The 25348-nt window shown below is 66.8% G+C and overlaps 3 protein-coding genes across 6 annotated transcripts in view; 1 reads left to right on the plus strand and 2 right to left on the minus strand.

Moving 5' to 3' along the window:
- Window positions 1–506: 506 nt before the first annotated feature.
- DCST1 (DC-STAMP domain containing 1) lies at window positions 507–10042 on the minus strand (the record flags this gene model as incomplete). Its single annotated transcript, XM_084613434.1, has 14 exons — window positions 507–746; window positions 1351–1464; window positions 2149–2291; window positions 2635–2751; window positions 3707–3833; window positions 4013–4108; window positions 4682–4781; window positions 5198–5355; window positions 5645–5766; window positions 6703–6846; window positions 7010–7187; window positions 7629–7768; window positions 9499–9627; window positions 9994–10042. The coding sequence occupies 14 exons, from the start codon at window positions 10040–10042 to the stop codon at window positions 507–509; spliced, it is 1857 nt and encodes a 618-aa protein (XP_084469560.1).
- On the plus strand, window positions 9010–21388 carry DCST2 (DC-STAMP domain containing 2). Its single transcript, XM_084614012.1, has 16 exons — window positions 9010–9142; window positions 12047–12422; window positions 12715–12885; window positions 13081–13182; window positions 13945–14139; window positions 14538–14603; window positions 15258–15471; window positions 16437–16594; window positions 16714–16878; window positions 17549–17716; window positions 18049–18149; window positions 18383–18513; window positions 19066–19193; window positions 19362–19455; window positions 20349–20597; window positions 21080–21388. The coding sequence occupies exons 2-16, from the start codon at window positions 12104–12106 to the stop codon at window positions 21207–21209; spliced, it is 2391 nt and encodes a 796-aa protein (XP_084470138.1). The 5' UTR covers window positions 9010–9142; window positions 12047–12103; the 3' UTR covers window positions 21210–21388.
- A 2532-nt stretch (window positions 21389–23920) lies between these two features.
- The window catches only part of ZBTB7B (zinc finger and BTB domain containing 7B), a 32390-nt gene continuing 30962 nt past the window's right edge, over window positions 23921–25348 (minus strand). For all 4 annotated transcript variants that reach the window (XM_084613971.1, XM_084613970.1, XM_084613969.1 and 1 more), the window contains exon 3: window positions 23921–24747. In XM_084613971.1, coding sequence (XP_084470097.1) covers window positions 24318–24747 — 430 coding nt within the window. In that variant the 3' untranslated portion in view covers window positions 23921–24317. The remainder of the gene's footprint in view (window positions 24748–25348) is intronic.

Genomic DNA, 25348 nt, shown 5'->3' on the forward strand with positions numbered 1-25348 from the left:
CAGGACGACCTCGCTGGGTTGGGAGCCAGGGGGTCGCTTGGGGGGGGGGGCAGCCTTTGAATGAGGAGTTGGGTCCACATGTCCTGGAGCTGAGTCATACAGAACTCTGGCCTCAGTGGTGCTGGCTCCCAGCTGCTCTCGCTGGGTCATGGGCATTGAGGGGTGGGGCAATGGGCCGGGACACCAAAGCTGGAAGGGGAGAGTTGAGGATCAGCCCCTGCACTGCAAACACCAGCTCCAGGGGACTGCCCTGACCACAGGCTGCCAGCAGGGTTTGAACCCGGGACACTAGCACAGGCCTCCTCCCCTGGAGCTAAAGGACTAACTCCCTCAGCTGGCAGGAGTAGCAGGCTGTTATCCTGTCTGTGCACCAGCTGCTCGAGGGGGACATGAGACAGAGACGTTTTCACCAGCACAGGGGCAGCCGCCAAGGCCAAGAGCAGCGTCTGTTTAATGAGCCAGGAGCCCCGTCCTGGGGAGGAACCTCCCACTGGCCCCCCCACGCCTCAGTCCGCGTATGTCATCTGCTCCTCGCTGCTGCTGTCTCCAGGCAGGGGCGTGCGGCCAGGGGTGCAGGCGAAGCAGATCTGCCCCATGTCCCTCCAGCAGGACTGGCAGTATGTGGTGCCGCAGGTGGGCGTGGGGCACTGCGGGGAGGCAGGCGAGCCGCACAGCACACAGTACCGGGGCAGAGAGTGGCGCAGACGTGGCCACCAGAGGTAGAAACGCTCCAGCAGGGGCTTCTCCTGCAGAAGGGACAAGGCCAGGGGCTCTAAGTGGGGGTGGGCAGCGGGTCCTTCTCCCCAGGGACTCCGTGACAGGCAGGTTCCCTGGGGCTTTTGCTTGGCATCCTCCCCACAGCCCAGCCCGGGATCTTGTCCCGGCTGTGGGTCAGAGTGGGAGCCAGTCCCCGTGATGTGACGTGGGCCCCAGCTGCTGTGAGCAGGGGAAGCCCTGGCCTGGAATCCGCGATGGCAGACAGCGTGGGGGAGAAGCAGGAGTACCGTGAGCTGGGGAGGGCTGTGGGGGGCGGGGTGGCCATCCACCTGTGGCAACGGGCGTGGAACATCCCCCACAGGCAGGCGAGCGTGTGCACAGGTGTGCAGAGGGTGTGTGCAATGGCTCCCCCAAGCATGTGCGAGTATGTGCACAAGTGTGCAAAGGGGCGGGCCCATCAGGCTGAGTGTGGCTGCTCTCTCCACAGGCGCACAGAGGGGCGTGTTGCCCTGGGCGTGCAAGGCCGTTGGCGAGCTGCGGGGCAGGCAGAGGTGTGTGCATATGTGGGGACTGCAGGGCCATCCCTGTCCCTCGTCATCCCCGTGCCCTGCCCAGCCCGACGCCTGCACTCACAAAAGCCTGGTGCCGCCGGGCATGCCGGGCGATGCGTCTCCCCTGCAGCCGGACAAAGGCCTGGCGTTTGTGTAGCAGCTCGTTGTACAGGAAGAGAACCCGCTTCTTCTCCCGCTGGCCGGAGGGCAGAGCCTGAGGGGCAGCGGGGGCAGGGCGACAGAGCCCCCCCCCCAGCTCCACTCCCCTGGGATCTGGGGGTGACCCTGCCCCCCAGGAGTCTGGGGAGAGTGGGGTCTGAGCCCCCAGCCCAGGCAGGGGGCCCTGGCTGGAACCCACCTGGGCCCGATTAACAGAGACAGGAAGGAGGGGGGTGTGGAGGGACCAGAGGGGAGATGGAGGAAGAGGAGAAACATAGGGGGGTGTTGGGGATAGAGGGGAGGGAGGAGTCATGGGGGGAAGAGGTCAATGGGGGGCTCTCGGGGCAGGGGGTGGGGTCAGTGGGGGGGTCTCGGGGGCAGGGGAGGGGGCCGTGGGAGGCAGGGGCCTCACCTTGGGGAAATAGAAACATAGGGGGGTGTTGGGGATAGAGGGGAGGGAGGAGTCATGGGGGGAGAGGTCAGTGGGGGGCTCTCGGGGCAGGGGAGGGGGGTCAGTGGGGGGGTCTCGGGGGCAGGGGAGGGGGCCGTGGGAGGCAGGGGCCTCACCTTGGGGAAATAGAAACATAGGGGGGTGTTGGGGATAGAGGGGAGGGAGGAGTCATGGGGGGAGAGGTCAGTGGGGGGCTCTCGGGGCAGGGGGTGGGGTCAGTGGGGGGGTCTCGGGGGCAGGGGAGGGGGCCGTGGGAGGCAGGGGCCTCACCTTGGGGAAATAGAAGGCAGCAATGATGCGACGCAGACGGTAGGCATACACCTGCCCCAGGCACAGCAGCACCAGGGCCCCCAGGGGCAGGCAGCTGGCCAGGTAGTCGCTCTGTGTCATGGCCTGGGGCTGCGGAAGGCAGGCTGCAGGGGGGGGGTCGGACGGACAGACAGGCAGGGTGAGGCCTCGGCTCCATGTTCCCCTCGTCCCATTCCCCGCCCCCACCCCGGAGCAGCCAGAGCTCTGAGAAGGGGAGGGGGCACTGCCCTGGGGTCTCACTCGGGAGGCCCCCAGTGAATTCCCTGAGGGGAGGGGGAGCAGGGCACAGATGCCCAAGGCCGTGGACAGCAGCTGGGCTTGGCCTGGGCAGTAGCCCCGCAGCTGGGCAGAGATGGGCCAGGCCGCGGGAGCCTGCACCCGCAGGATCCCCACGTCTGGGGGAGGGCACCCTCCGTGTGGGGGAGGGGCGTCCATCTCCCCCCTCACCCAGGTTAGTCGACTCCAGCGCCATCTCGGAGGACGTGTTCAAGGCTCCAATGGTGCTTCGGAGAAGCCGGGCCAGCAGAGAGTGGCCCCCGACCCGCACCTCCAGGTGGTGGCTGCCTGCAGCAGGTGGAGAGATGGGGTCGTGAAGAGAAGGAACCTGGGGGACACACGCAGGTGGGGGTCTGCAGGGGCCTAGGGAAGGCAGGGAGGGGAGTTGACGAGCCCTGCCTGTGGGGCTGGAGTGCGGGTGCCCCCTGTGATGAAGTGGGACTCTTCTTAATCTTTTCTCCAAATACTGTGTGGGTGCCTCAGTTTCCCCTATGCAGTTCTTAAGTCTCTAGGTGGTGGGATCAGGGGGTGTGACTGTTGCCGAGCCCTAGAGGGCCAGTGTGATGGTGTCTGCACAGAGAATGGCCGACACCCGGTCTCCTGGCCACTGAGGTCAGGTGGCCTCCTTCCCCGGGAGAGAGACAAAGGCCAGAGGAGGGGCTGGAGGGACTTTCAGTTTAGAGCCAGCTGGGGAAATGGACGGAGGCCCAGAACCGGGGCCTGGGCTCCCTACCCCCAAAGATAGACCTGACTGAGGGGTCCTGGTCTCTGCACCTACAAGGTCTGTGTTAGACCATGTTCCTGTCGTCTAATAAACCTCTGTGTTACTGGCTGGCTGAGAGTCACGTCTGACTGCGGAGTTGGGGGGCAGGACCCTCTGGCTTCCCCAGGACCCCGCCTGAGTGGACTCGCTGTGGGAAGTGCATGGAGGGGCAGAGGAGGCTGAATGCTCCGAGGTCAGACCCAGGAAGGTGGAGCCGGGGGAGCTGTGTGTCCTGCAGACAGGCTGCTCCCAGAAAGGAGACTTCCCCAGAGTCCTGCCTGGCTTCGTAGGGAGCAGGTCCAGAGCATCGCCCGGGGACTCCGGGACACCCCCAGCCAGAAGTTGTGAAAGGCACTTGCCGCTGCTGAAGGGAGGCCACCATCCAGAGATGGTACCATGGGTCTGGGGGCACGGCCCCCTCTGGGGACGGTGCCCTGGGGCTGGGGTGCCGGGGGTCAGCTGTCTGTGCCAGGCACTCACTGCGGAAGGAATACTGCACAAAGGAATGGTGCCGGATGACGCTGAACATGGTGTAGAGCACGTGGTCCAGGCCCCAGGCCAGCAGCAGGAAGAGCAGTGGGGGGATGCACTCCAGCAGCTCCAGCATCTGGGGGGGTGCGGGTGCGTTACAGCCTCCCCCAGGCCCGCCAAACGTCCCGCAATCCCAGCCCAGTGCTCCCCCAAAGCACGCCGTGCGATGCTCGCTCAGCGCCAGCCCCACGGGAGTCACGCTGCCGGGCAGCCAGGAACACCCTGTGCCAGCGTGGGCCCCCGGCCCCCACTCACCAGGCTCTTCAGCTCGGGCGGCTGCACGGCCAGCCTGCATGGGAAGATCACGCCGGAGACCTCGGCCCGGCACAGGGGCAGCAACGTGCGCTTCTTCTGGAGAGACAAAGCGGGGCTGGCACCCAGGGCCTGCCCCTCCCAGGGGCCCTCACCCCCCCCCTCCTGGGGGCACCCAGGGCCTGCCCCTCCCAGGGGCCCTCACCCCCCCCCTCCTGGGGGCACCCAGGGCCTGCCCCTCCCAGGGGCCCTCACCCCCCCTCCTGGGGGCACCCAGGGCCTGCCCCTCCCAGGGGCCCTCACCCCCCCTCCTGGGGGCACCCAGGGCCTGCCCCTTCCAGGGGCCCTCACCCCCCCCTCCTGGGGGGGCCCTCACCCCACCCCTCCTGGGGGCATCCAGGGCCTGCCCCTCCCAGGGGCCCTCACCCCACCCCTCCTGGGGGCACCCAGGGCCTGCCTCTCCTGAGGGCTGTCCCCCCACCCTTCCTGAGGGCACCCAGGGCCCGCCCCTCCTATGGGCCCTCACTCCATCTCCTGGCCAGGGGCATTCACCTGGAATAGCCAGAGTGCAGGACAATTTGTGGACTCTCTGCCTGGGACCCTATCCCCGAGTCCACCGATCCCCAGCCCACGGCTCCCCGTGCCCTCCCCAAGCCGGCCAGGTGCCCTCACCTGCTTCCAGCGCCGGGCATCAAGCTGGCGGAAGTAGGTGGTGACGTAGAGGTTGTCGAAGCGGATGTCGTGGTTGTAGTGGTTTGTGTAGGAGAAAGCGCTGGGAGACAAGTGGGGGGAGCTGAGACCTGGGGCCCCACTGAGCCCCACCCCCCCATGCTGGGCACTGACAGACAGGCACATGGGGCACAAAGCCCCTTGCTGCCAGGGGAGGCCTGGTCCCAGAGTCCACACAAGCCCCAGGGCTCACACAGCTCATCCACAGCTCGCAACGGGCTTTATAAGGGCAGGATCCCAGTCTCTGTTTTACACACGGGGAAACTGAGGCACGGAGTCGGGACAGGACTTGCCCCAGGTCACCCAGTGGCCAAGGTGGGACTAGAAGCCCAGTCTCCAGAGTCCCAGGCCGCACTCTACCTGCTAGGCCAACCTGCCTCCCATAACACCCCCCAGGGCATGTGGGAGTGGGGGCTCGGGGCCCGTCCCATGCTCCCCGGGCCGGGTGGCCGAGCTCACGCGATGAAGATGAAGAGGAAGGTGCAGGAGAGCAGCAAGCGCAGCACGGAGATGGTCTGGCTCAGCCGGGCGCTCTGCTGACGCACGTGCGAGGTCACCTCCTCGGTGAGCCGCTCCCGGGACACGTTTGCGCCCACCAGTGTGTCCTGGGGCTCATGCTGGGGGGCAGAGAGCCTGTCAGTGGAGGGGGTGCAGCCCTCCCCAGGGCCTCAGCAGGCGTGGGGGCTGGGCAGTTCACCTCCGGGGGCACTCTGTAAGGGGGGTGCTACGCTCCATCGGGGCCTGGCTGGGGAGAAAGGTCGGGCTCAAACCCGGGAGGTGGGGAAGATGTTACACCTCAGGGGGGGCACTCGTTCTGCCTAGAGTGGTGAGGGAGGTAGTGGGGGGGTCACATCTTGGGGGGAGGGCCGGGGATCACACCCTAGGGTGGGGGAGGGGCATTCACACCTTGACGACCAGCTGGGCGCTGAAGTCCTGGCTGATGCCGACCACGGAGCTGTTCACCTTGTCATAGGTCTGGCCGAAGTTCCCCTCCACGGGGATCTTGTCCCTGCACCATGGGTACATCACTGCAGGGGGTGTGTGTGTGAAGTGATCTGCATGGAGTGGGGAGTGCCCCACTTGCCCCCATCCTGCCGCAGTGTGATGAAGCGGGACTGTTCTTAATGTTTCCTCTGCATAGTGTGGGGGTGCCTCAGTTTCCCCTAGGCAGTTCTTAAGTATCTAGGGGGTGGGGTAAGGGTGTATGATCCTTGCAGAGCCCTAGAGGGCAGGTGTGTGCAGGGGTCTGGACACAGGGAATGGCCAGAGGCATTTGGTGCTGGAGGGGGAGGCCAGCCAGCCCCAAACTGAAACCCTCTCCAGCCCCACCTCCTCTGGGCTTTGTCCCTTTCCCAAGCCAGGAGGTCACCGGATCCCTTTGTTCTCCAACCCTTTAGCTCTCACCTTGCGGGGGGGGGGGGGCAGTGAGGGAAGGGCCCAGGCCATCAGTTGCGAGGAAACAGGGTGTCGGCCATTCTCTGTGTCCAGACCCCTGCACACACCTGCCCTCTAGGGCTCTGCAATGATCATACACCTTACCCCACCCCCTAGATACTTAAGAACTGCCTAGGGGAAACTGAGGCACCCCCACACTATTCAGAGGAAACATTAAGAACAGTCCTGCTTCGTCACACACAGCCCCACCTGTCCCTCCCACCCGGGGTGCTCAGGGCTGCTAAAGGCGGTGGGGGGGCTTCCTGGCTCTTCTGGTCTCTGAGTTGGATGCTCTGCCGGGGTCTGGCAGCACCAGGGCCCCGCACGGGAGAGGACCCCAGCATGGGGGGAGCAATGGAATGAAGGGGTCTCACCCTCCCCGCCGCACCCCCTACGTCCCTGGACCTGGGCACACAGCAGCCCTGCTCTCCTCAGCCTGGGGCTCCCAGCTCCTCCACCATGGGGTCACCCTCTGGCCACCTCCTCTCCCCCAAAGCTGCCCCCAGCACAGGGGCTCCCTGGAGACTCACCCTGCACCACGTGGCAGAGGAACTTGAACTTCATGGGTAGGCAGAGCAGGTGGCTGATGAGGGGCACAGTGATGCTCCGCTGGCAGGCCTTGTGCTTGGCATCGAACCAGGCCTGGCAGCGCCTGATGGCCTCGTCAACTACGTCTGGGGAGGGAGCAGGTCACTGGGGCGTCTCGCCACGGCCCAGCGCAGCCCCCGGCTCAGCCGCACCCAGAGAGCGGAGCCGCAGCCCTGCCTGGTGCAGCCTGGCCCTGCCTTGGCCGCCTGGCACTGGGCCCCCCGCCCCACCCAGCCTGGGCACACTCACATTTGCAGCGCAGTTTGGTTTTCTGCTCGTACATCTGCTGTGTGCTGGGGGCGCGGTGCCCCTGTGCCCGGCGCGGGCGCCTCACGCCGTACCCCGCCTCACTTGCCACCTGCTTGTTCAGCCCCGCAAAAGCCTGCCAGATGTTCCGGGTCTCCGCATTGAGGGTCCGCCCGCCCTTCTGCTGGGGAAAAGGTGCTCATGGGGGGGGGCAGGTCTGCCCATGGGGGGGCGGAACCCTGCCCTGGGCTGAGTGGGGGACCCCCAGGCTCCACCACCATGTGCAGCCCTTACTCCAGTGCCCATCCCCAACCGCCCAGCTCCTCTGCCCGCCCAGCTGGGCTCCCCAGTGCTCAGCACCCCCTGGCCGGGCTCCCCAGTGCTCTGTGCCCTCCCCTCAAGCCGGGCTCCCCAGTGTCCCTGCGCCCCTCCCCCAGCCAGGCTCCCTGGTGTCTCTGTGTCCTACCTAGCCAGGCTCCCCAGTGCTCCAGGCCAACCCCCCGACCCCCCACACTCCCTCCACTGCACACACACCCCAGCCAGGCTGCCCTGTGCCCTCCCTGGCCCCAGCTCCTCATTGCCCGTCCCGGCCGGGCTCCCGCCCGTGCTCCCTGCTCCTCACCACCAAGTCTCGCAGCATGGCACGCAGGGGGGCCGTGGACACCCTCCAGATCTGCCGGCTGTGGTTGATCTGCAGCTCCACGGTGCAGCCCACGGAGTGGATCACCTCGTCCAGGTTGTGCCACATGTTGGCGATGGGGCCTGGGGATGGGCCGTGCGGCCAGGTCACAGCCTCCCCACGCCAGGGCAAGGCCCGTAGCCAGAACCACCTGGCAGCCCCCACCCTGCACCAGAACCACCTGGCAGCCCCCTGCTGAGATGGGGTGAGAAATGCAACCCCCCTCACCATACCCTGAGTGAGGGCGCAGTGGGGAGTGGGGGTCACCCCCAGGTACCCAGGTGAGGGTGCAGTGGAGGGCGGGGTGATGTTATTGACACAAACTGGGACCATATAGATCATTGTTGCAACCAAGGTCCTATAGTGGCATCAAATCTTGTATAAAGGGGGTCAAATAAGGTGTCTAAGACACGGTTATGGTTGGCTGGTTAGGGTTATGCTGTCTGGGTGCACGTACGTACCATTTTTATATTTAAAGTGATCAGTATTGGCTCTGTACTGTCTGTAGTTCAAACTTGTGCTAGGCTTCTGGGGGACACCTGTCACGGAGTGTGGGGGAGTCCGGGCCCTGCACCCCTCTTCCTGGGATTCACTGAGACTCTCAGCCAGCCAGTAACACGGGAGGTTTATTGGACCACAGGAACACAGTCCAAAACAGAGCTTGTGGGTACAACCAGGACCCCTCAGTCAAGTCCTTCTGGGGCAGCAGGGAGCTTAGACCCCAGCCCTGGGGTTCCCTGCGTTCCTCCACCCAGCCCCGAACTGAAAACTAAACCCCCCCAGCAGGCTCCCTCCTGCAGCCTGTGTCCACATTCCCGGGCAGAGGTGTCACCTCTCCCTCCTCCTCCCGGCTCGGGTTACAGGCTCTCAGGTCTCCCATTGAAACTCCCCTGCCACGTTCCCAGGTCAACACTCCCCCCTCCCTGCTGCCCCAGACAGGTTGGGGTCAGCTCTGCCTGGCCTGCTGGATGGCCCATTAAGGACCATCAGCGATACAAGTGACCCATTGAGGGAAGGCAGACATGCCTGGGGACTCAGCCAGGTGGGCAGGGCCCTGCCTATGGACAGGACTCTGGGGTTTTCCAGGCCATGGGCTGGGCAGCTTGTCCTTGGGACAAAGAAAGAGAAGCCGCATGGCAAGAGACTTTGAAAAGCTGCCGCAGCTCCTCCATCTTCTCTTCAGTCCTGCTTCTGGCCTCTGGAGGGACTTTGCTGCAAACGGGAAGCTCTGAACCAAGGACTGAAGGACCCGTCCCAGCTGGGGATGTTCTCCAGAGACTTGATTTGAACCTGCAGCTTATTCCATCCCTGCTGCAGGCCTGAACCAAGAACTCTGCCATTGCTGTGTGTCACTGATTCCACTGAACCAGTTCTAGCCCTCATCTCCCGCTCTTTCTTTTGATGAATAACCCTAGAGATTTTAGATTGTAAAGGACTGACAACAGCGTGATTCGTGGGTAAGATCCGATTTGTATGTTGACCAGGGTCTGGGGCTTGGTCCTTTGGGATCGAGGGAACCTTTTTCTTTTATTGGGGTGTTGGTTTTCACCACCATCTGTCCCCATGGCGAGGGCTCTGGTGGGGATACTGGGGCACTGGGGTGTCTGAGGGAATTTGCTTGTGTGACGTGTGGTTAGCCAGTGGGGTGAGACCGAAGTCCTCTCTGGCTGGCTGGTTTGGTGTGCAGGAGACCCCAGCTTTGGGCTGTGACTGCCCTGCTCTAGGGAACTTGTTTGTGGGGAGCAGGGGTCACACCAGGTGCCCGGTGAGGGGTCACTGCCCCGCCTTCTCCAGCCTCACCCCGGCTCCTTACCGTCATAGACGGCAGCCAGGACGTAGGTGAGCAGGTAGAGTCGCCCCTCCTTGCCCAGGAACTTGGGGGCGACCAGGAGGCTGGCACAGCGGAAGTGCGGGGAGACGCCCCAGCCCAGGGCACTGACACCTGCAGGGGAAGGGGGCTGAGACAGCTGGTGGCTTCTCCCCACAGCCTGCCGCCCAGCTGAGCACCGGTGAGGCCAACCCGCCCCCCACCCACAGGACACAGGCACTGCTCCCCTTCCATGGGCACCCTCCCACCAGGGGGCACCCCCTGTCCTGAGCACCCTCCCACCAGGGGGCACCCCCTCTCCTGAGCACCCACCCACCAGGGGGCACCCCCTGTCCTGGGCACCCACCCACCAGGGGGCACCCCCCTCCTGAGCACCCTCCCACCAGGGGGCACCCCCTCTCCTGAGCACCCACCCACCAGGGGGCACCCCCTGTCCTGGGCACCTTCCCACCAGGGGGCACCGACCCCCTGGGCACCCACCTGCCAGCCCGTACATCAGCTTTATCTTGTGACCCTCGTCGATGCTCATGGGGAAGATGAGGAGCTGGGAGAGGCCTGGACAGCCAAGAAGCTGGAATGTGGGAGCTGCCCTGAGCCCCTCGGGCCCTTCCCTGCCCACAGATCCCTCCCTCCAGCCCCACACACCCCCCACCCCCCAGCTGCACCATGCCCATGGGGCGGGGGGGCGGGGAGCGCTCAGGCCAGCTGCAGGAAGGCCACAGCCTGGCCAGCACAGGGCAATGGCCCCAATTTAACAAAATGGGGTTGGAGGCTGATGTGGCTAAACTGGGGTGACCCCCACCCCAATATCCCCCCGATACCCCAGTGCCCCCAGACACCCCAACATCCCTGTTGCCACCAATGCCCTGGCATTACTGGCCCCCATCACAGGCTCCCAAGCAGCCCCCCCCATGTGTCCACCCCACCCGCTCACCCCCACAGCAGGGACCCCCGTCTCCCGGCCGTTCTGGGCACTAACACCCCCGAAGGCCTCCCCAGCCCCCCGACAGGGCCCGGCTGGGAGGGACTCACCGAGGGCCAGGAAGCCCCCGACGCCCGCACCCAGGAAGAACTTGCTGAGGCGGAACTGGTCAGGCTGGCTCCAGAGGAAGCGGGCACAGCTGGAGGGCAGCAGGCCCACGGCTCGCTTCAGGGCTGTGGGGAGAGATGGGGTAATACCAGGTCTCCCCAGCGCGCCACGGGGGGCATAACAGGGCGCTGGGGTTGAAGGGGCTGGGGCCCAGGCCAGGGTCCCCGAGGGGGGGTCTCACTTGTATTGGGCGGTTTCTGCCGCCTCGGTCTCCCCATGCCAGCTGTGCTCTCCTCCCCTCGCTGTGGCTCCAGGACCCCCTGTGCCCGCCAGTGCCCCGTCTCCCGGCAACGGGCAACGACGCCTGGGGCCCCTGCGCCCGCCAGTGCCCCGTCTCCCGGCAACGGGCAACAATGCCTGGGGCCCCTGCGCCCACCAGTGCCCCGTCTCCCGGCAACGGGCAACGACGCCTGGGGCCCCTGCGCCCGCCAGTGCCCCGTCTCCCGGCAACGGGCAACGACGCCTGGGGCCCCTGCGCCCGCCAGTGCCCCGTCTCCCGGCAACGGGCAGCGACGCCTGGGGCCCCTGCGCCCGCCAGTGCCCCGTCTCCCGGCAACGGGCAACGACGCCTGGGGCCCCTGCGCCCGCCAGTGCCCCGTCTCCCGGCAACGGGCAACGACGCCTGGGGCCCCTGCGCCCGCCAGTGCCCCGTCTCCCGGCAACGGGCAACGACGCCTGGGGCCCCTGCGCCCGCCAGTGCCCCGTCTCCCGGCAACGGGCAACGACGCCTGGGGCCCCTGCGCCCGCCAGTGCCCCGTCTCCCGACGACGGGCCGCGACGCCTGGGGCCCCTGCGCCCGCCAGTGCCCCGTCTCCCGGCAACGGGCAGCGACGCCTGGGGCCCCTGCGCCCGCCACTGCCCCGTCTCCCAGCGACGGGCCGCGACGCCTGGGGCCCCTGCGCCCGCCAGTGCCCCGTCTCCTGGCGACGGGCCGCGACGCCCGCCGTGAAACCCTGCCCGAGTGGGACCTGGCGGGGCCCTGGTGCCTGCGACTCTCTGGCAGTGGGCCACCGGGTCCCTGCGCCGCTGCACAGCTGCCCCCGTCCCCGCTGCCGCGGCCCCTTGGCCCCAGGCCAGGCTTGAACGCAGACTGGGCTGGTGAGAAGGAGAAACAAGGTCCCCCAGTAGCTGGTGCGGGCCAGGGCCAGCTGGGTGCTACCACCCCAGAGCCGCATGGGCCAGCCCCAGCATCTCCCGCAGCAGGGCCCAGCTGATCTCTGCATCACACAGCCCCCCGGCCCAGCCGAGCTCAACGCCCCCCCGGGCTGAGCAGGCAGGAGCCAGCCCCATGCTCACCCAGGCATGCTGGGAGCCGGGCGCCCCGCGGGCACCTGGAGCAGGAGAGAGCCGAGCAGGTGCGGGGTGGGGCAGGGAGGAGGCGTGGGGAGAGGGGCCGGGGGTCTGGAGGTGTCTGGGTCCCAGCGATGCCTTGTCTCTCTGCAGCCCCGGGCCCCGTTCCGTGGGGCGAAGCGGAGGATTCTCCTGCCCCGCGCCAGCTCTATGGGGCTTGTCTCAGCTCTCCGCAGGGCTCTGGGCACATCGAGGCAGGGCCCACGTCCCAGGAGCAGGAAGGGCAGTGGCGGGCCAGGGCTGGCGGGGGAGAGCCCCGTGTGGGGCGTGGTGTGCAGCGTGCGTGGCTTCGTCCTGGGCATGACCCTGGCCAGCCTCTACGGTGCCCTGGTGCTCTTCGCCCAGAGCTACAGCATCTGGTACTGCCTGGTGTCCACCGCCACCCTGGGCACCGGCCTGGGGCTGGGCATGGCCTTCTCCAGCAAGGTGCGCGTCACCGTCCTGCTCATGCTGCCCCACGTCTTCTCCAGTAAGTGCCCCCCGCCAGCCCCAGGGTCCCCAGCCCCCTGATCCCACAGGGACCAAAACCAGAGCCGGGATCACCCGGCGTCACACCCCCTGGGGTCCCCGGGCCCAGCCCGACATACCGGCCGTGCCCCTGCCTGGCAGACCCTGCGCGGCCACAGGAAGTGGGCAGAAGGGGCAGCTCGCCCCACACCCAGCGCCCAGCTCCCAGCCTGCCCCCCGGGGCACCCTGCATCCCCCCAGACCCTGCCCTGCCTGCCCCACTGACGCCGTGGGGTGCCTGCCGCCCCCTGCAGAGCAGGGGAAGAACATGCTTCTGCTGGTGGCGCTGGGCATGGCCATGCAGGGGCCCTGCGCCAACATCCTGCGGAACTTCGCCCGAGCGGCCCAGTCCGTGTCCTGCGGGGCCGAGCTCACCCTCAACCAGACGGCCGAGATGCTGCAGAGAGCCAGGGAGCCGCTGCTCAGTGAGACGGGGAGCGGGGGGCGGGGGGTCACAAGTGGGGAGCTGGGGGGCCAGGGAGGGATCCATTGTGGAACCTGGGGGGAGGGCTAGGTGTTTCAGGGGGATTGGGGCATCCCGTGGGGGGTGCTATGGGGTGCCCCATGTGGGGAGCAGCGGGAGGCCCTTGGGGGGGTGCTCACCATGTCCCCGCCCCCAGACGCCCTGACCAGGATCAAAGCCATCGCCCAGAAGGCCAAGGTGGTGGGCGACCGCGTCCGCAAGTTCTTCCGCTCCGTCATGGACTCTGTGCGACACGTTGGTGAGTTGGGGGGGGGGGAACAAGGCACCAACAGCGACTACCTCCTGCTGGCCCCCCCAGCCCAGGTCAGCTCAGCCTGCAGCCTGCTCAACCCACCCCCGGCCAGCCCCCCACCTGCCCCCAGCCAGCCCCCCAGGCCATGGCCCCCCACCTGTCCCTGGCTAGTCCCACCCAGGTCAACTCAGCTTGCTGCCTGCCCCCTCCCCTGGCCATAACCCCCCTCCTGTCCCACCCTGCCCCGTCTGACCCCACCCCCTCAGCCACCCAAAACCCCAATCCCCCGCTGCCAGCCCTCAGCCTATCTGACCCCTCACCCTAGCCAGCCCCCAAACAGCAACCCTCAACTTGTTCCTCCATACCTGCCTCCAGGCTGGGACCCCATTCGCTACCCCCAGCCAGCCCCCAACCCCAGTCCCGTGACCTGTCCCCCCACCCCTTCCAGCCAACCCGCATCCAGCCCCACTCCTGCTTCCGTTCTGTGTGCTTGCTCGGGCGGGGGGAGGTAGGCACCAGCTGTGGCTTGGAGCAAAGCCCATCTCCTGCACCCCACATGGTGCCCCATGGCCCTGCCCTCATGCCCCAATCCCCCCCACAGCCCCGTGCCCTCCATGGTGCTGCCCATATGCCCCCTCCCCTGTGCCCCATGATTCTGCCTTCATACCCTGTCTTGCAACCCCTTACTCATGGCCCTACGCCACCTTGCCCACCCTCGAACCCCTGCCCTGCTGCCCCCCAGGATGCCCTGTCATGCCATCCCCACAGCCCGGGCCCTGCGGAACGTGTGGTACTGGTTGGTGCACATGGGCGAGGTGTGCAACCAGGAGCTGGGTGCCCCCTACACCAAGTGCCTGCGACTCTTCGACAATGCCAAGGACGAGTGTGAGCGTGTCATCCCCGCCCTCTTCTTCCTCTGCTACATCCTCCTCCTCTTCAAGCCGCTCTGTGGCCTGGCCAATGGTGAGTTCCCAGGGCAGGGCCAAGGGTGAGTTCCCCAAGTGGGGCCAATGGTGAGTTCCCTGGGGGGAGGGCTAATGGTGTGTAAGTACGCTGAGGTGGGGCCAATGGTGTATGAGTGTCTCCAGGGGGCAGGCCAACAGTGAGTACCCTCCAGGGGGGCGGGGCCAACATCTCCAGGGGGCGGGGCTATGCTCAATCAGAGAATCCCAGCAATGTGGGGCTGGAAGGGACCACGAGGGTGCAGCCCCGGGTGCCAAGGCCGGACCCAGTGACTCTAGACCAGGGAGTGTGGGGCCCCCTTGGGGCCTGCTGGGTAGGGCTGGCCGAGGCAATAGGTCCGAAGCCCCCAGCCCACCTGGGCACAGCTCCCCCCATGCAGCCCACCACTTTCCCCACAGTGCTCCTGGTCTTCTGCGTCATCCCCCAGTACGTGGGGCCCTTCCTGCGGAGCAAAGTCGTGGCCCGTGAGTGCCAGGGGCCTGGGTGGGGTGGAGTGGGGTGGGGCGGGGAGGGGGGGCATATCCCCAGGACTCAGCCCTCCACGTGCTGGGGGAGGGCTGGCGTGTAGGCCTGGGAAGGGGCAGCCCCCCCAGCCATGTGCCAGCAGCATTGCACTGCCCAGTGTCCGTTTTCCCCTGGGCCCCAGCCCCCCTGCTCTTCCCCCAGGTCTCCCCCTCCTCCAGCCCACTGGGGTCTCCCCCACCCACAGCCCCCTGCCCCCTCCAGGTCTCCTCCCCCTCCAGTCCCCTGTAGGGATTCACATCCCCCCATGGCTCTGCCACCCAGGCCTTGCCCCCCTGCAGCTCTGCCCCCCCACCTCTCGCCCCCCTGTGGCTTTACCCCCCCACCTCTCACCCCCCTGCGGCTTTACCCCCCCACCTCCCTATAGCTCTGTCCCCCCACCTCTCGCCCCCCTGCGGCTTTACTCCCCCACCTCCCTATAGCTCTGCCCCTCCAGTTCTCACCCCCCTGTGGCTCTGCCCCCCCCCCCCGCATCTCTCACCACCCTGCGGCTTTACTCTCCCACCTCCCTATAGCTCTGCCCCTCCAGTTCTCACCCCCCTGCGGCTCTGCCCCCCCTCAGCTCTCACCCCCCACCCCGCGGCTCGCCCCCCCAGCTGTCCTGAGGGTGCTGAACCGCGTGCGCAGGGAGTTTGAGTTCAACATCTCGGCCGTGAACCAGTTCGACGTCAGCCTCAACTCCACCAAGAGCCTGGCCCAGGTGGCCCTGGACATCATGGAGGCCATTGGCCTGCGGCTGCAGCCGGCCCGTGAGGTGCTGAGCCTCTGCACACACATCTCCTCCGTCGTCCTCCTCTTCCTCTACCTACAGTGAGTGCTTCCTGGGGGAGCCCGCCGGGGACAGACCCCGGGGCCCCTGCTCCAGCCACCAGACCCCATTGCCCCCAGAGCGGGGGGGAGAACCGGGGAGTCCTGGCTCCCAGCTCCCTGCTCCAACCACTAGACTCCACTTCCCTCCCAGAGCCAGAGGGGAGAACCCAGGAGTCCTGGCTCCCCTGCCCTACTCCTGGGGCTGCTCCCCCCTGTCACGGAGTCCCTGGGCGATGCTCTGGAACTGCTCCCCATGAAGCCAGGCAGGACTCTGGGGCAGTCTCCTTTCTGGGAGCAGCCTGTCTCCAGGACACACAGCTCACACAGCTTCCACCTTCCTGGGTCTGACCTCGGAGCATTCAGCCTCCTCTGCCCCTCCGTGCGCTTCCCACAGCCAGTCCGCCCAGGCGGGGTCCTGGGGAAGCCAGAGGGTCCTGCCCCCCACTCCGCAGTCAGACGTGACTCTCAGCCAGACAGTAAAACAGAAGGTTTATTAGACGACAGGAACATGGTCTAACACAGAGCTTGCAGGTGCAGAGAACAGGACCCCTCAGCCGGGTCCATTTTGGGGGGCAGTGAGCCAGACAACCACATCTTCTCTTCACTCCATGTCCCAGCCAGACCCAAACTGAAACTCCCTCCAGCCCCTCCTCCTCTGGGCTTTGTTCCTTTCCCGGGCCAGGAGGTCACCGGATTCCTTTGTTCTCCAACCCTTTAGCTCTCACCTTGCAGGGGGGAAGGGCCCAGGCCATCAGTGGCCAGGAAAGAGGGTGTTGGCCATTGTCTGTGTCCAGACCCCTGCACACACCTGCCCTCTAGGGCTCTGCAATGATCATACACCCTTACCCCACCCCCTAGAGACTTAAGAACTGCCTAGGGGAAACTGAGGCACCCCCACACTATTCAGAGGAAACATTAAGAACAGTCCCACTTCGTCACACCCCCTCAGCCTGGTGTCCCCGCAGGGCCCTACTCTATCGCAGACGGTACCTGCACGACGACGACTTCGACAACATCTATATCACCGAGCGCTTCCTGGCCATGGACGTACTGCGGGCGCGGCAGGGCAGGCCCACTGTGCTGCCCCTCTCCGCGCGGGAGAGCACCAAGTACATTTGCCCGGGTAAGGGGCTGCGGGCAGGGCCCAGCGGGGAGCAGAAGGGCAGGGCCTTGGGCCAAGGGGGCTGCTCCCACCCAGCTCCCACCCGTTCTCAATGGAGCACCGTCTCCCCCCTGGCACAGGCTCCCCGTTCCTGTCGCGCCGCGAGCGCTTCGGTTACAGCCTGGCCCTGGTCGGCGTCCTGCGTCACGTGCTCCTCGGCCTCACCCTCATCCTCCTTGACTACGGTGTCTTCTGGCTGCTTGACCTGGTCCGCTACCAGCTGCACGGCGAGATCGTCGCCAGGGGTGAGTGCCCCGGCCCAGCCCCCGCCCCTCCCCGGCCACCCTTCGGGACTCCCTCTTTGGGCCGGCCGAGCCCCCTGGTGCCCCAGGGATGGCACACTGGGGAGCAGCACATTACCACTAACCTGGCCCTGCTGGAGACCGGGCCCCCAGCTACTCCCCGCCCACTCCCGGCCCTGCCAGCCTCTGGGCCCCAGCCGCTCCCCGCCCACACCCAGCCCCGCCAGCCTCTGGGCCCCAGCCGCTCCCCGCCCACACCCAGCCCCGCCAGCCTCTGGGCCCCAGCCGCTCCTGGCCCTGCCAGCCTCTGGCCCCCAGCCGCTCCCCGCCCACACCAGGCCCTGCCGGGGACCGGGCCCCCAGCCACTCCCGGCCCTGCCAGCCTCTGGCCCCCAGCTGCTCCCCGCCCACACAGGGCCCTGCCGGAGACTGGGCCCCCAGCCGCTCCCCGCCCACACCGGGCCCTGCCGGAGACCGGGCCCCCAGCCACTCCCCGCCCACACCCAGCCCCGCCAGCCGCTGGGCCCCCAGCCACTCTCCGCCCACTCCCGGCCCTGCCAGTCGCTGGGCCCCCAGCCACTCCCTGCCCACACCCGGCCCTGCCAGTCGCTGGGCCCCCAGCCACTCCCTGCCCACACCCGGCCCTGCACTGACCCGGCCCATCTGCCCACAGCCCCCGTGGTGATGAGCGTCAGTGTGAACGGGACGGGCTACACGGGCGAGATCTACCGCGACCTGGTCTCGTCGTTCGACGCCCTGCAGCGTGGCAACGTCAGCGTGCTGTCCCGCCGGTGCCACCTACGTCCCGCCGAGCCGGACTACCGCACCTACCTGCTCATCGGTGACCAGCCGGGGGGGCGGGGGCGGGGGCGGGCACCCCCCCTCGCTGCCTGAGCAGGCCTGGGCACAGCCAGGTGCACGTGTGTGCTGGGCGTGCCCCGTCTGCGTGTGCGAGGCCCCGCGTGGCCAAACCTACGGCTCACCAGCCCGCAGGGGAGAGCTGCACCCACAGGGCTCAGCCTCAGCCCCCCTCCAATCAGCATGGCTGGCAGACGCCCCCCACTGTGCCCAGCACCTCCTCCCACATTGTGCCCCCCTGCTGTGCCCAACAGCCCCTGTCCCCCCACTGTGCCCAGCCCCCCACCTGTGACTGGCACCCCTTCCTGCTCACAGGCCTCATGTATGGCGTGTGCTTCTTCATCGCTATCTTCGGCAGCTACGTGGGGCGTTTGCGCAGGGTCGTGTGCGCCTCGTATTACCCCTCCCGCGAGCAGGTGAGAGCCCCCCGTTAGCCAGAGGGACGGTCGGCCTGGGCCCTTCCCTGGGCCCTCAGCCCGGGAATCTCTCCACACCCCCGCCAGCGATGGGCATGGTCCCCCCAGCCGCCCGCCCCGTGCCGCTCACACGCCCCCTCGCACCCAGCCCCTGCCCCTATGCTCATCCCAGGCCCAGCCCCCCCAGTGCTCACGCCCCCTCCCCCCATGGCGCTCACCCCCTTGTGCCCTAGGAGCGGACATGTTTCCTCTACAACAGCCTCCTGACGCGGCGGACAGGCCTGGCGAGCTCCCTGCTCCGGGCCACGAGGCAGCGGGCAGCCGACGAAGGCCACACCAACCTGCTCCTCATCCTCGCCTCCAGGTAAAGGAGCCCCCTCCCCCTGGGGGCCAGCCCCACGGTCTCGAGGGGCCAGTGGGAGCTTCGGAGCCAGGTGCCTGGGCAGGGTTGAACCGTCCCTGGGGCACCTGCAGGGGCCTGGTGCTGCCCAGGCCCCTGGGTCTTTCCATGCAGGGGCTCATGGGATCCATCCCAGGCCCTGGCGGCCAGCCTGCTCCATTCACTCCCGGGGAAGGAGCCAGGAGCCTGGCAGCACCGCGGCCCCTGACTGGCAGCTATGGAGACCTGGGGGGGGGGCCTGTGAGCCCCTAGTGCGAGGGATGGCATGACCCAGTCTGAGATCCCGCGGGCCTGTCCCCCCTACCCTGTGTAACCCCCTCTGTGACCACCTCATCAGCCCCCCCGCAGTGCAATCCCCCTTCCTGTGCAGGTTGAGTGACCCCCACACTGGGTAACCCCCACTCCCCACCCTGCAACCCCCCCACTGTGCAACTCCCTGTTGTGCATGCCCAGTGACCCCCCCCCCGTGCAATCCCCCCTCCTGTGAGTGACCCCTCCCCGGCGCTATGCCCATAGGTTGCCCCTGTGCGCCTGGCTGGCGCGGAGGATGGGCGTTCACCAGCAGTACTGCATGGGATGTGGGCGCATCAGCGGGGGGGCCGCCAGCCAGGACTTCATCACCTGCATCACCCCTGGCTGCAGAGGTAGGAAGTGGGGCGCAGGCGACAGCGAGGGGAGGGGAGCCTGGGACTGAGGGGGCAGCAGAGGGCAGGGCTGGAGGGGGAACGGGGGGTGGGTGACACCCCCCCGGGCATGGGCAGCCAGAGCGGAGTCTGACACCCCTCCCTGCCCTGCTCTGCTCCCCTCCCCAGGGATCTACTGCAGGGCATGCTACCAGCAGCTCAGCAATGTCTGCGCCATCTGCATGGCCCCCCTGGCCTACCAGGGCGACGTGGACGAAGAGATGTGAGTGAGGGCGGGAGGGGCACTCGTGCCCACCATGGGGCACAGAGCCCGCGGCAGGGGGGCTGGCATCAGCTGGGGCGTCATGGGCATGGCTTGCGTGACTTGTGCCCTTCAGGCAATGCCACGAGAACCCCCGGGGGAGGGGTGACATCCCCCCTCCCATTGGCTGCCTGCCCCACCGTCCCACCTCCTTGGGCAGGGTAGCCAATCAGCTGCTGGAGGAGGCAGGCCGTGTTCTCGCCCCCTCCGCTCTCATGGGGTGGGGAACAAAAGAAATAGGATCTCAGGCCGTGCCCCTTCCCCCCCACCCCCCCGGCTCCTGTGACCAATGAGATGGCTCCTCTGCCCCCCACCAACATCCAGCATAGAATGGGGAGAGGGGACCCCACTGCAGTGCCCCCCCCGGCCTGGGAAAGTGGGTAAAGAGCCCCTGGAGGAGCAGAGGTGGGGCTGGGGGGGGAGAAGCAGGGCCAAAATCACCTTAATGAATCCGAGAGCCATGGAAACACTAATTGTCCCTCTCAGCACCAGGGTGGCGGGGAAATAAAAATCAAAACACCCCAAAACCCACCAGCTCATCTATATTTACAGATCTCTGGAGCATGGGGGCCAATCATGTAACGGTGGGGGGAGGGGGGTCCGATGCATTATTTCTGCCCTCCCCCCGGCTGGCATTGGCCGTTTGATGCCGGGCGTTTAGAGCTCCAACTTGGATAGCTGCCGACACAACATGCCAGCTGGGGCAGGGGGAAGGCGGCTCGGGGCTGGAGCTGGCGTTGCCGGCTGGGCCCTGGGCTAGGCTCCCCCCAGGGCTGGGGTCCAGGCTGTGGGCGGGTGCGAGCCCAGCGGGAGGAGGTGGCCCCCCTGCCGCAGCCTTGCCCTGGGCCCCACAGCGACTCCAGTGACGAGGAGACCGTGGGGCTGTGGCTGGGTGCCCTGCGGGCACTGCGGGGCCAGGAGCAGGAGCAGAGGTGCCGACTGCGCCAGCTGCTGCGAAGGCGTATCCGCCAGAGGGTGCAAGGCCGGGGGTCCTGCCGGCGCCTGCCCCAGGAGCTGGCCGAGTGGGTCTGGGCCCAGCTGGAGGAGGAGGAGAGCGGAGACAGCACTCCCAGCCCCAGGGCAGCAGCTGACGACAGCTCCAGGTGAGCGGCTGGGAATGGGGCAGGGGCGTAGGCCCACGGGGGCCAGGTCCAGGCGCCAGGGCCCATAGGGCAGAGCCCAGAGTATAGGGGAGGGCCCTTGCCTGCCCCACACTGCGTCAGCCCAGGCTGCCTTTCCACCCACTTTTCCGGCCTCCGCCCACCCTGGCACGACTACAGCCCGGCCCGAAAGGCCGAAGGGATTTCGACTGGGGGGCCCTGTGACCTCATGCAGGGGTCTTGCTGCCACCCAAACACGGCCCAGTCCGGATTTCTGAAAGACAATGTTGGCAGCCGCGGGGGGGCGAGCTGAAGGGCCCTGGGGAGAGGGCTTCTGGCCCCCTGGAAGAAGCAGAGAGGGGAGGAGGAGGGAGAGCTGGTACACGGGGCCCAGCAGGATTGCATGGGAGGGGAGTGCAGGGGCCAGGTGCTGAAGGCCGATCTGCCAGCACTGATCTCATGGGCCTCCTCTCTCTGCCCCCCAGCGACCTGGACTTCAGCTACCAGAACCAGCCTGAGGACAGTGACGGGGAGGGAGGGGCCCTGCCGGGGCCCAGCCCCCCAGAGCGTGGGGAGCTGGAGGAAGTGAAGACAGTCCCAGATACCAGCCAGTGAGGGAAGCACCAGCAGCCTGGCCCGTGCCAAGGAGACAGATGCACAGGGCAGGTGGGGGCACTGGGCAGATGGTCCTGCCCCCCAATGCCCAGCTGGCTTCGGAGTTGCACAGACTCTGGCCTGGGCACCAGGGGGCTTCCCCCTGCCTGGGAGCCAGTCCCCAGGGACTGCGCGGGAGGAGCAGCAATTAATAAAGTGCCCTGGGGCTCAAGCTGATCTGTGCACTGAACTCTCTGCCACCGGGGGAGGAGGGGGGGCGGCGGCTCTGGGTGCAAGATGCCCCCCAGCAGGGCTATAAGGAGAGGGCCTAATGTCTGCATCCCCCCATCTCTCTGTGGCCAGGGGCTGCTGTTACCCTAGAACCCCCCATTTTTCCCCTGCCCCAACAGGGGGTGCTATTGACCCTGCAGAGCCTGGGCTCTAGGGCCAGGAGCAGGATCAGCCCAAGAGCCCTGGGTCCCCAGCACAGGCAGGGTCCGGGGGTCTGGGGCCAGGCCCTGCTCCCCGAACCAGCCAGCCAGCCACACACAGACAGGAGCGCCGAGGGTCCCTGCTTCTCCGTTTATTATCAAGCAGCCTTCGTTTAAAAAATAAAAACAGCAACCGAAAAGCGCGTGCGGGGCCCGACCCTGGGCCAGCTCCCGCTGATTCGAGTCGTAGTTTGGTTTCTTTACACTAGAGAAGTTCAAGTAGCCGAGATTTCAAGTTCACCATAAGGCACTTTAAAGCCAGGCCAGGCCCCCCGCCCCGCCCCCGGCAAAGGACTGACACTGATGGCAGACAGCACTGGGGGCTAGGAGGGGGGAGAAATATATTACATCATCTCTTTAAATATAGATAAACTCTGATTTGGGGCTAATACTCCCCGGGTGCTCCGGGGGCTGGGGGCGCTGCTGCCAGGGCAGACGGGAATGTGCAAACAGCAGAGACGCCCCTCGGGGGAGGAAAGCCGCAGCTCTGAGGTGGCCCCTGGGGCTCATCTGCCTCCGCGGGAGGGTATGGGCCCCCAGCCCACAGAACGGGCCCTCCTCCCCTTCCCGGGCAAACTTGCCCAAATAGTGCAACCAGAGAAAGCAGCGAGGAGTGCAGGGGCGAGTGAGGCCCGCGGGGGGTGGGGGCCTCCTCAGTTAAGGCATGGAGGTGTGCAGGGCACCCTAGATTTGCATTTCCCTGCAGTGGACAGCTGTGGGCAGGGGGCTCTAAATGACACTGACCCACAGTCCAATTCCACAAGCTATTTACAAGGGGGTGGGGGGGGCTGAGAAAGCCAGTGGGCGCTGTGGGACACCAGCTCTGCCCCAGGGCATTAAGTGCTTTTCCTCCGCCCAGCCGGTAAATAGAAACATACAGCTTTAAAAACCAGGGGCTGTCGAATGCACGGCAGGGGGGTGGGGGGGGCAGCACAGCTCCTCCCAGGGCATCGCTACGTGACCCCTACATCCCCAGGCCCTGCAGGGCCCTAGGCACGCATGGCGCCTGAGCCAGCCAGCCCCACAGGAGGGGGGAACGTGAAGTCCCCACCCTGCAGAGCCAGTTCCGTGGGGTGCAGGGCCAGCCACAGGCACCAGGGAGGCCACCAGGTGGCGCCCCGTGGCCGGCTGTCAGGGTGGCCCGGCACCCAGTGCTGGGGGTGCAACCAGGCCTGGCACACGGAGGGTTAAACACACCTGATTCATACAGGGAAGGGGCACCTGGTACAAACTGGCTCCAGGTAGAGCCTGTCCCACCCGTGGGGCTGGTGGCTCCCTGCCAGCTGGGGCGGTGTGGACATGCTGCCCCCCCCCCCAGCTCTGAGCACCAGCCAGCAGGGAGGGGCTGTGAGCTGGCAGAACTGCGAGCTCCCTTCTCATCCCCCCTTGGGCAGCTCAGGCACACCAGCCAGCACCTGGCACTGCCCCCCAGGCTGTGGGAGGGGCAGGGCGAGGCCCCCCCAGCATTTCATTGTGCAAATCCGCCAGGGGGAGTTTCCCCCTTTGCATAATTCAGAACAAACAGCGACGGGAAAAACAGGAACAGAAACTTGCGTCGTCAAGTGAGAGAGAGTTTGTGTAGGGAATAGCTTCCCGCCCAGGGAGCAGGGTCAGGCTGCAGCCCCGCCCCAACCTGGGAACAGAAGCCAGGAGTCCTGGCCCCCAGATCCCTGTTCTGTAACCCCCAGACCCCACTCCCCTCCCAGACCTGGGGACAGAACCGAGAAGTCCTGACGCCCAGGCCCCGCATTCTAACCCACCAGACCCCACCCCCCTCCCAGAACCAGGGATAGAACCCAGGAGTCCTGACTCCCAGCCCCCGCATTCTAACCCACCAGACCCCACTCCCCCCCCAGAACCAGGGATAGAACCCAGGAGTCCTGACTCCCAGCCCCCGCATTCTAACCCACCAGACCCCACTCCCCCCCCAGAACCAGGGATAGAACCCAGGAGTCCTGACTCCCAGCCCCCGCATTCTAACCCACCAGACCCCACCCCCCTCCCAGAACCAGGGATAGAACCCAGGAGTCCTGACTCCCAGCCCCCGCATTCTAACCCACCAGACCCCACTCCCCCCCCAGAACCAGGGATAGAACCCAGGAGTCCTGACTCCCAGCCCCCGCATTCTAACCCACCAGACCCCACTCCCCTCCCAAAGCCGAGGACAGGACCCAGAAGTCCTGGCTCCCAGACCCACCTGCTCTAACCCACCAGTCCCCCTCCCCTCCCAGAACCCAGGAATCTTGATTCCCAGTCCTCTGCCAGCTCTTTGAAGAGCGGTGAGACACGAGGAGAAGAGGCCCAGCCTGCAGCCCCCGCTCCAGGGGAGCTGGGATGTACTCCCTGGGCAGCCCCGCCTGCCGCCCCCCCCACAAGACCCACATGCCCGAAAGCCCCAGACGGTCCTTATTGCTTCTTGTGCCCGCTCCCAGCAGGGGCAGGGTCCATGGGCTCCAGCTGGGGGCGCCGTGATGCACTATCCCCAGGGGGTGCTGGGCCTCCGCCCCGCCCAGCCCCTGCTCACCCCACTCCCAGCCCCAGAGCGGGAGCTGCTGGGGCTGTGCCCGCAGCAGCCCCCCACCAGGGCAGGGCAGGGCAGGGCAGCACCCGCCCTGGGGATAGTGCCTGGGGCAGGGCCCTACGCCGTCTCCACGGGGACGGCCCCGTCCAGCTGCGGCCCCTCCTCCCCCTCCTCCTCCTCCTCGTCCTCGTTGGGCGGAGGGGCGCGGGCCGGGTCCCAGAAGCGGGCCAGCGAGAGGCGCAGGCTCTCCAGGCGCCCGTTGGACAGGTCGAGGCCCGGGGGGCCGGCGGGCGGCGGGGGGGGCTCCTCACGCCGGCGCCGGCGTGTCCGCACCTCCAGGCAGTTCTGGCCCTTGAGGTGGCGCTGCAGGTGGTCGTCCTTGGCGAAGGCCTTGTGGCAAAGGTAGCACTCGTAGGGCCGGGCGCCCGTGTGCAGGTGCATGTGGTTCTTCAGGTCGTAGCTGTGCAGGAAGCGAGCGCTGCAATGCTGGCAGGAGTAGGGCCGCTCGCCCGTGTGCTTCCGCATGTGGATCTTCAGCTTGTCGTTCCTGCGGGGGGCGGGGGAGAGAACCGTGAGCGGGGGGCGAGGGCGGGGGCCGCCCGTCGGCGGGGGCCGGGAGAGGCCCCAGCTCAGCCTACGCAGGGGGCAGGATCACACGAGAACTGCCCCTGCCCCCCCGGCACAGCACTGCTCCCTGCCCCCCCAGCGCGCACAGCCATCGTCCCAGCTGGGCGCCGTCATCCATCCCCTGGCATGGGAACATAAGAAGGGCCCTACGGGGTCAGACCAAAGGTCCATCTAGCCCAGTGTCCTGTCTTCCGGCAGTGGCCAGTGCCAGGTGCCCCAGAGGGAATGAACAGAACAGGGACTCACCAAGTGATCCATCCCCTGTCGGCCACTCCCAGCTTCTGGCAAACAGCAGCTAGGGACCCCATCCCTGCCCATCCTGGCTAACAGCCATTGAGGGACCGATCCTCCATGAACTGATCTAGTTCTTTTTGGAACCCTGTTATGGTCTCAGCCCTCACAACATCCCCTGGCAAGGAGTTCCATAGGTTGACTGTGCGTTGTGTGAATAAAATACTTCCTTTGGTTTGTTTTAGACCTGCTGCCTATTCCTTTCATTTAGCGTCCCCTCATTCTTGTGT

The sequence above is a fragment of the Lepidochelys olivacea genome, assembly GCF_965140295.1.
Source record: "Lepidochelys olivacea isolate rLepOli2 genome assembly, chromosome: 24".
NCBI lineage: Eukaryota > Metazoa > Chordata > Testudines > Cheloniidae > Lepidochelys > Lepidochelys olivacea.

Coding starts and splice junctions, on each gene's coding strand:
- DCST2 (XM_084614012.1), top strand. CDS start 12,104: ATGGGGCTTGTCTCAGCTCTCCGCAGGGCTCTGGGCACATCGAGGCAG. Junction 14,140..14,537: donor GCTCTGTGGCCTGGCCAATG/GTGAGTTCCCAG, acceptor CTTTCCCCACAG/TGCTCCTGGTCTTCTGCGTC. Junction 19,194..19,361: donor CATCACCCCTGGCTGCAGAG/GTAGGAAGTGGG, acceptor TCCCCTCCCCAG/GGATCTACTGCAGGGCATGC.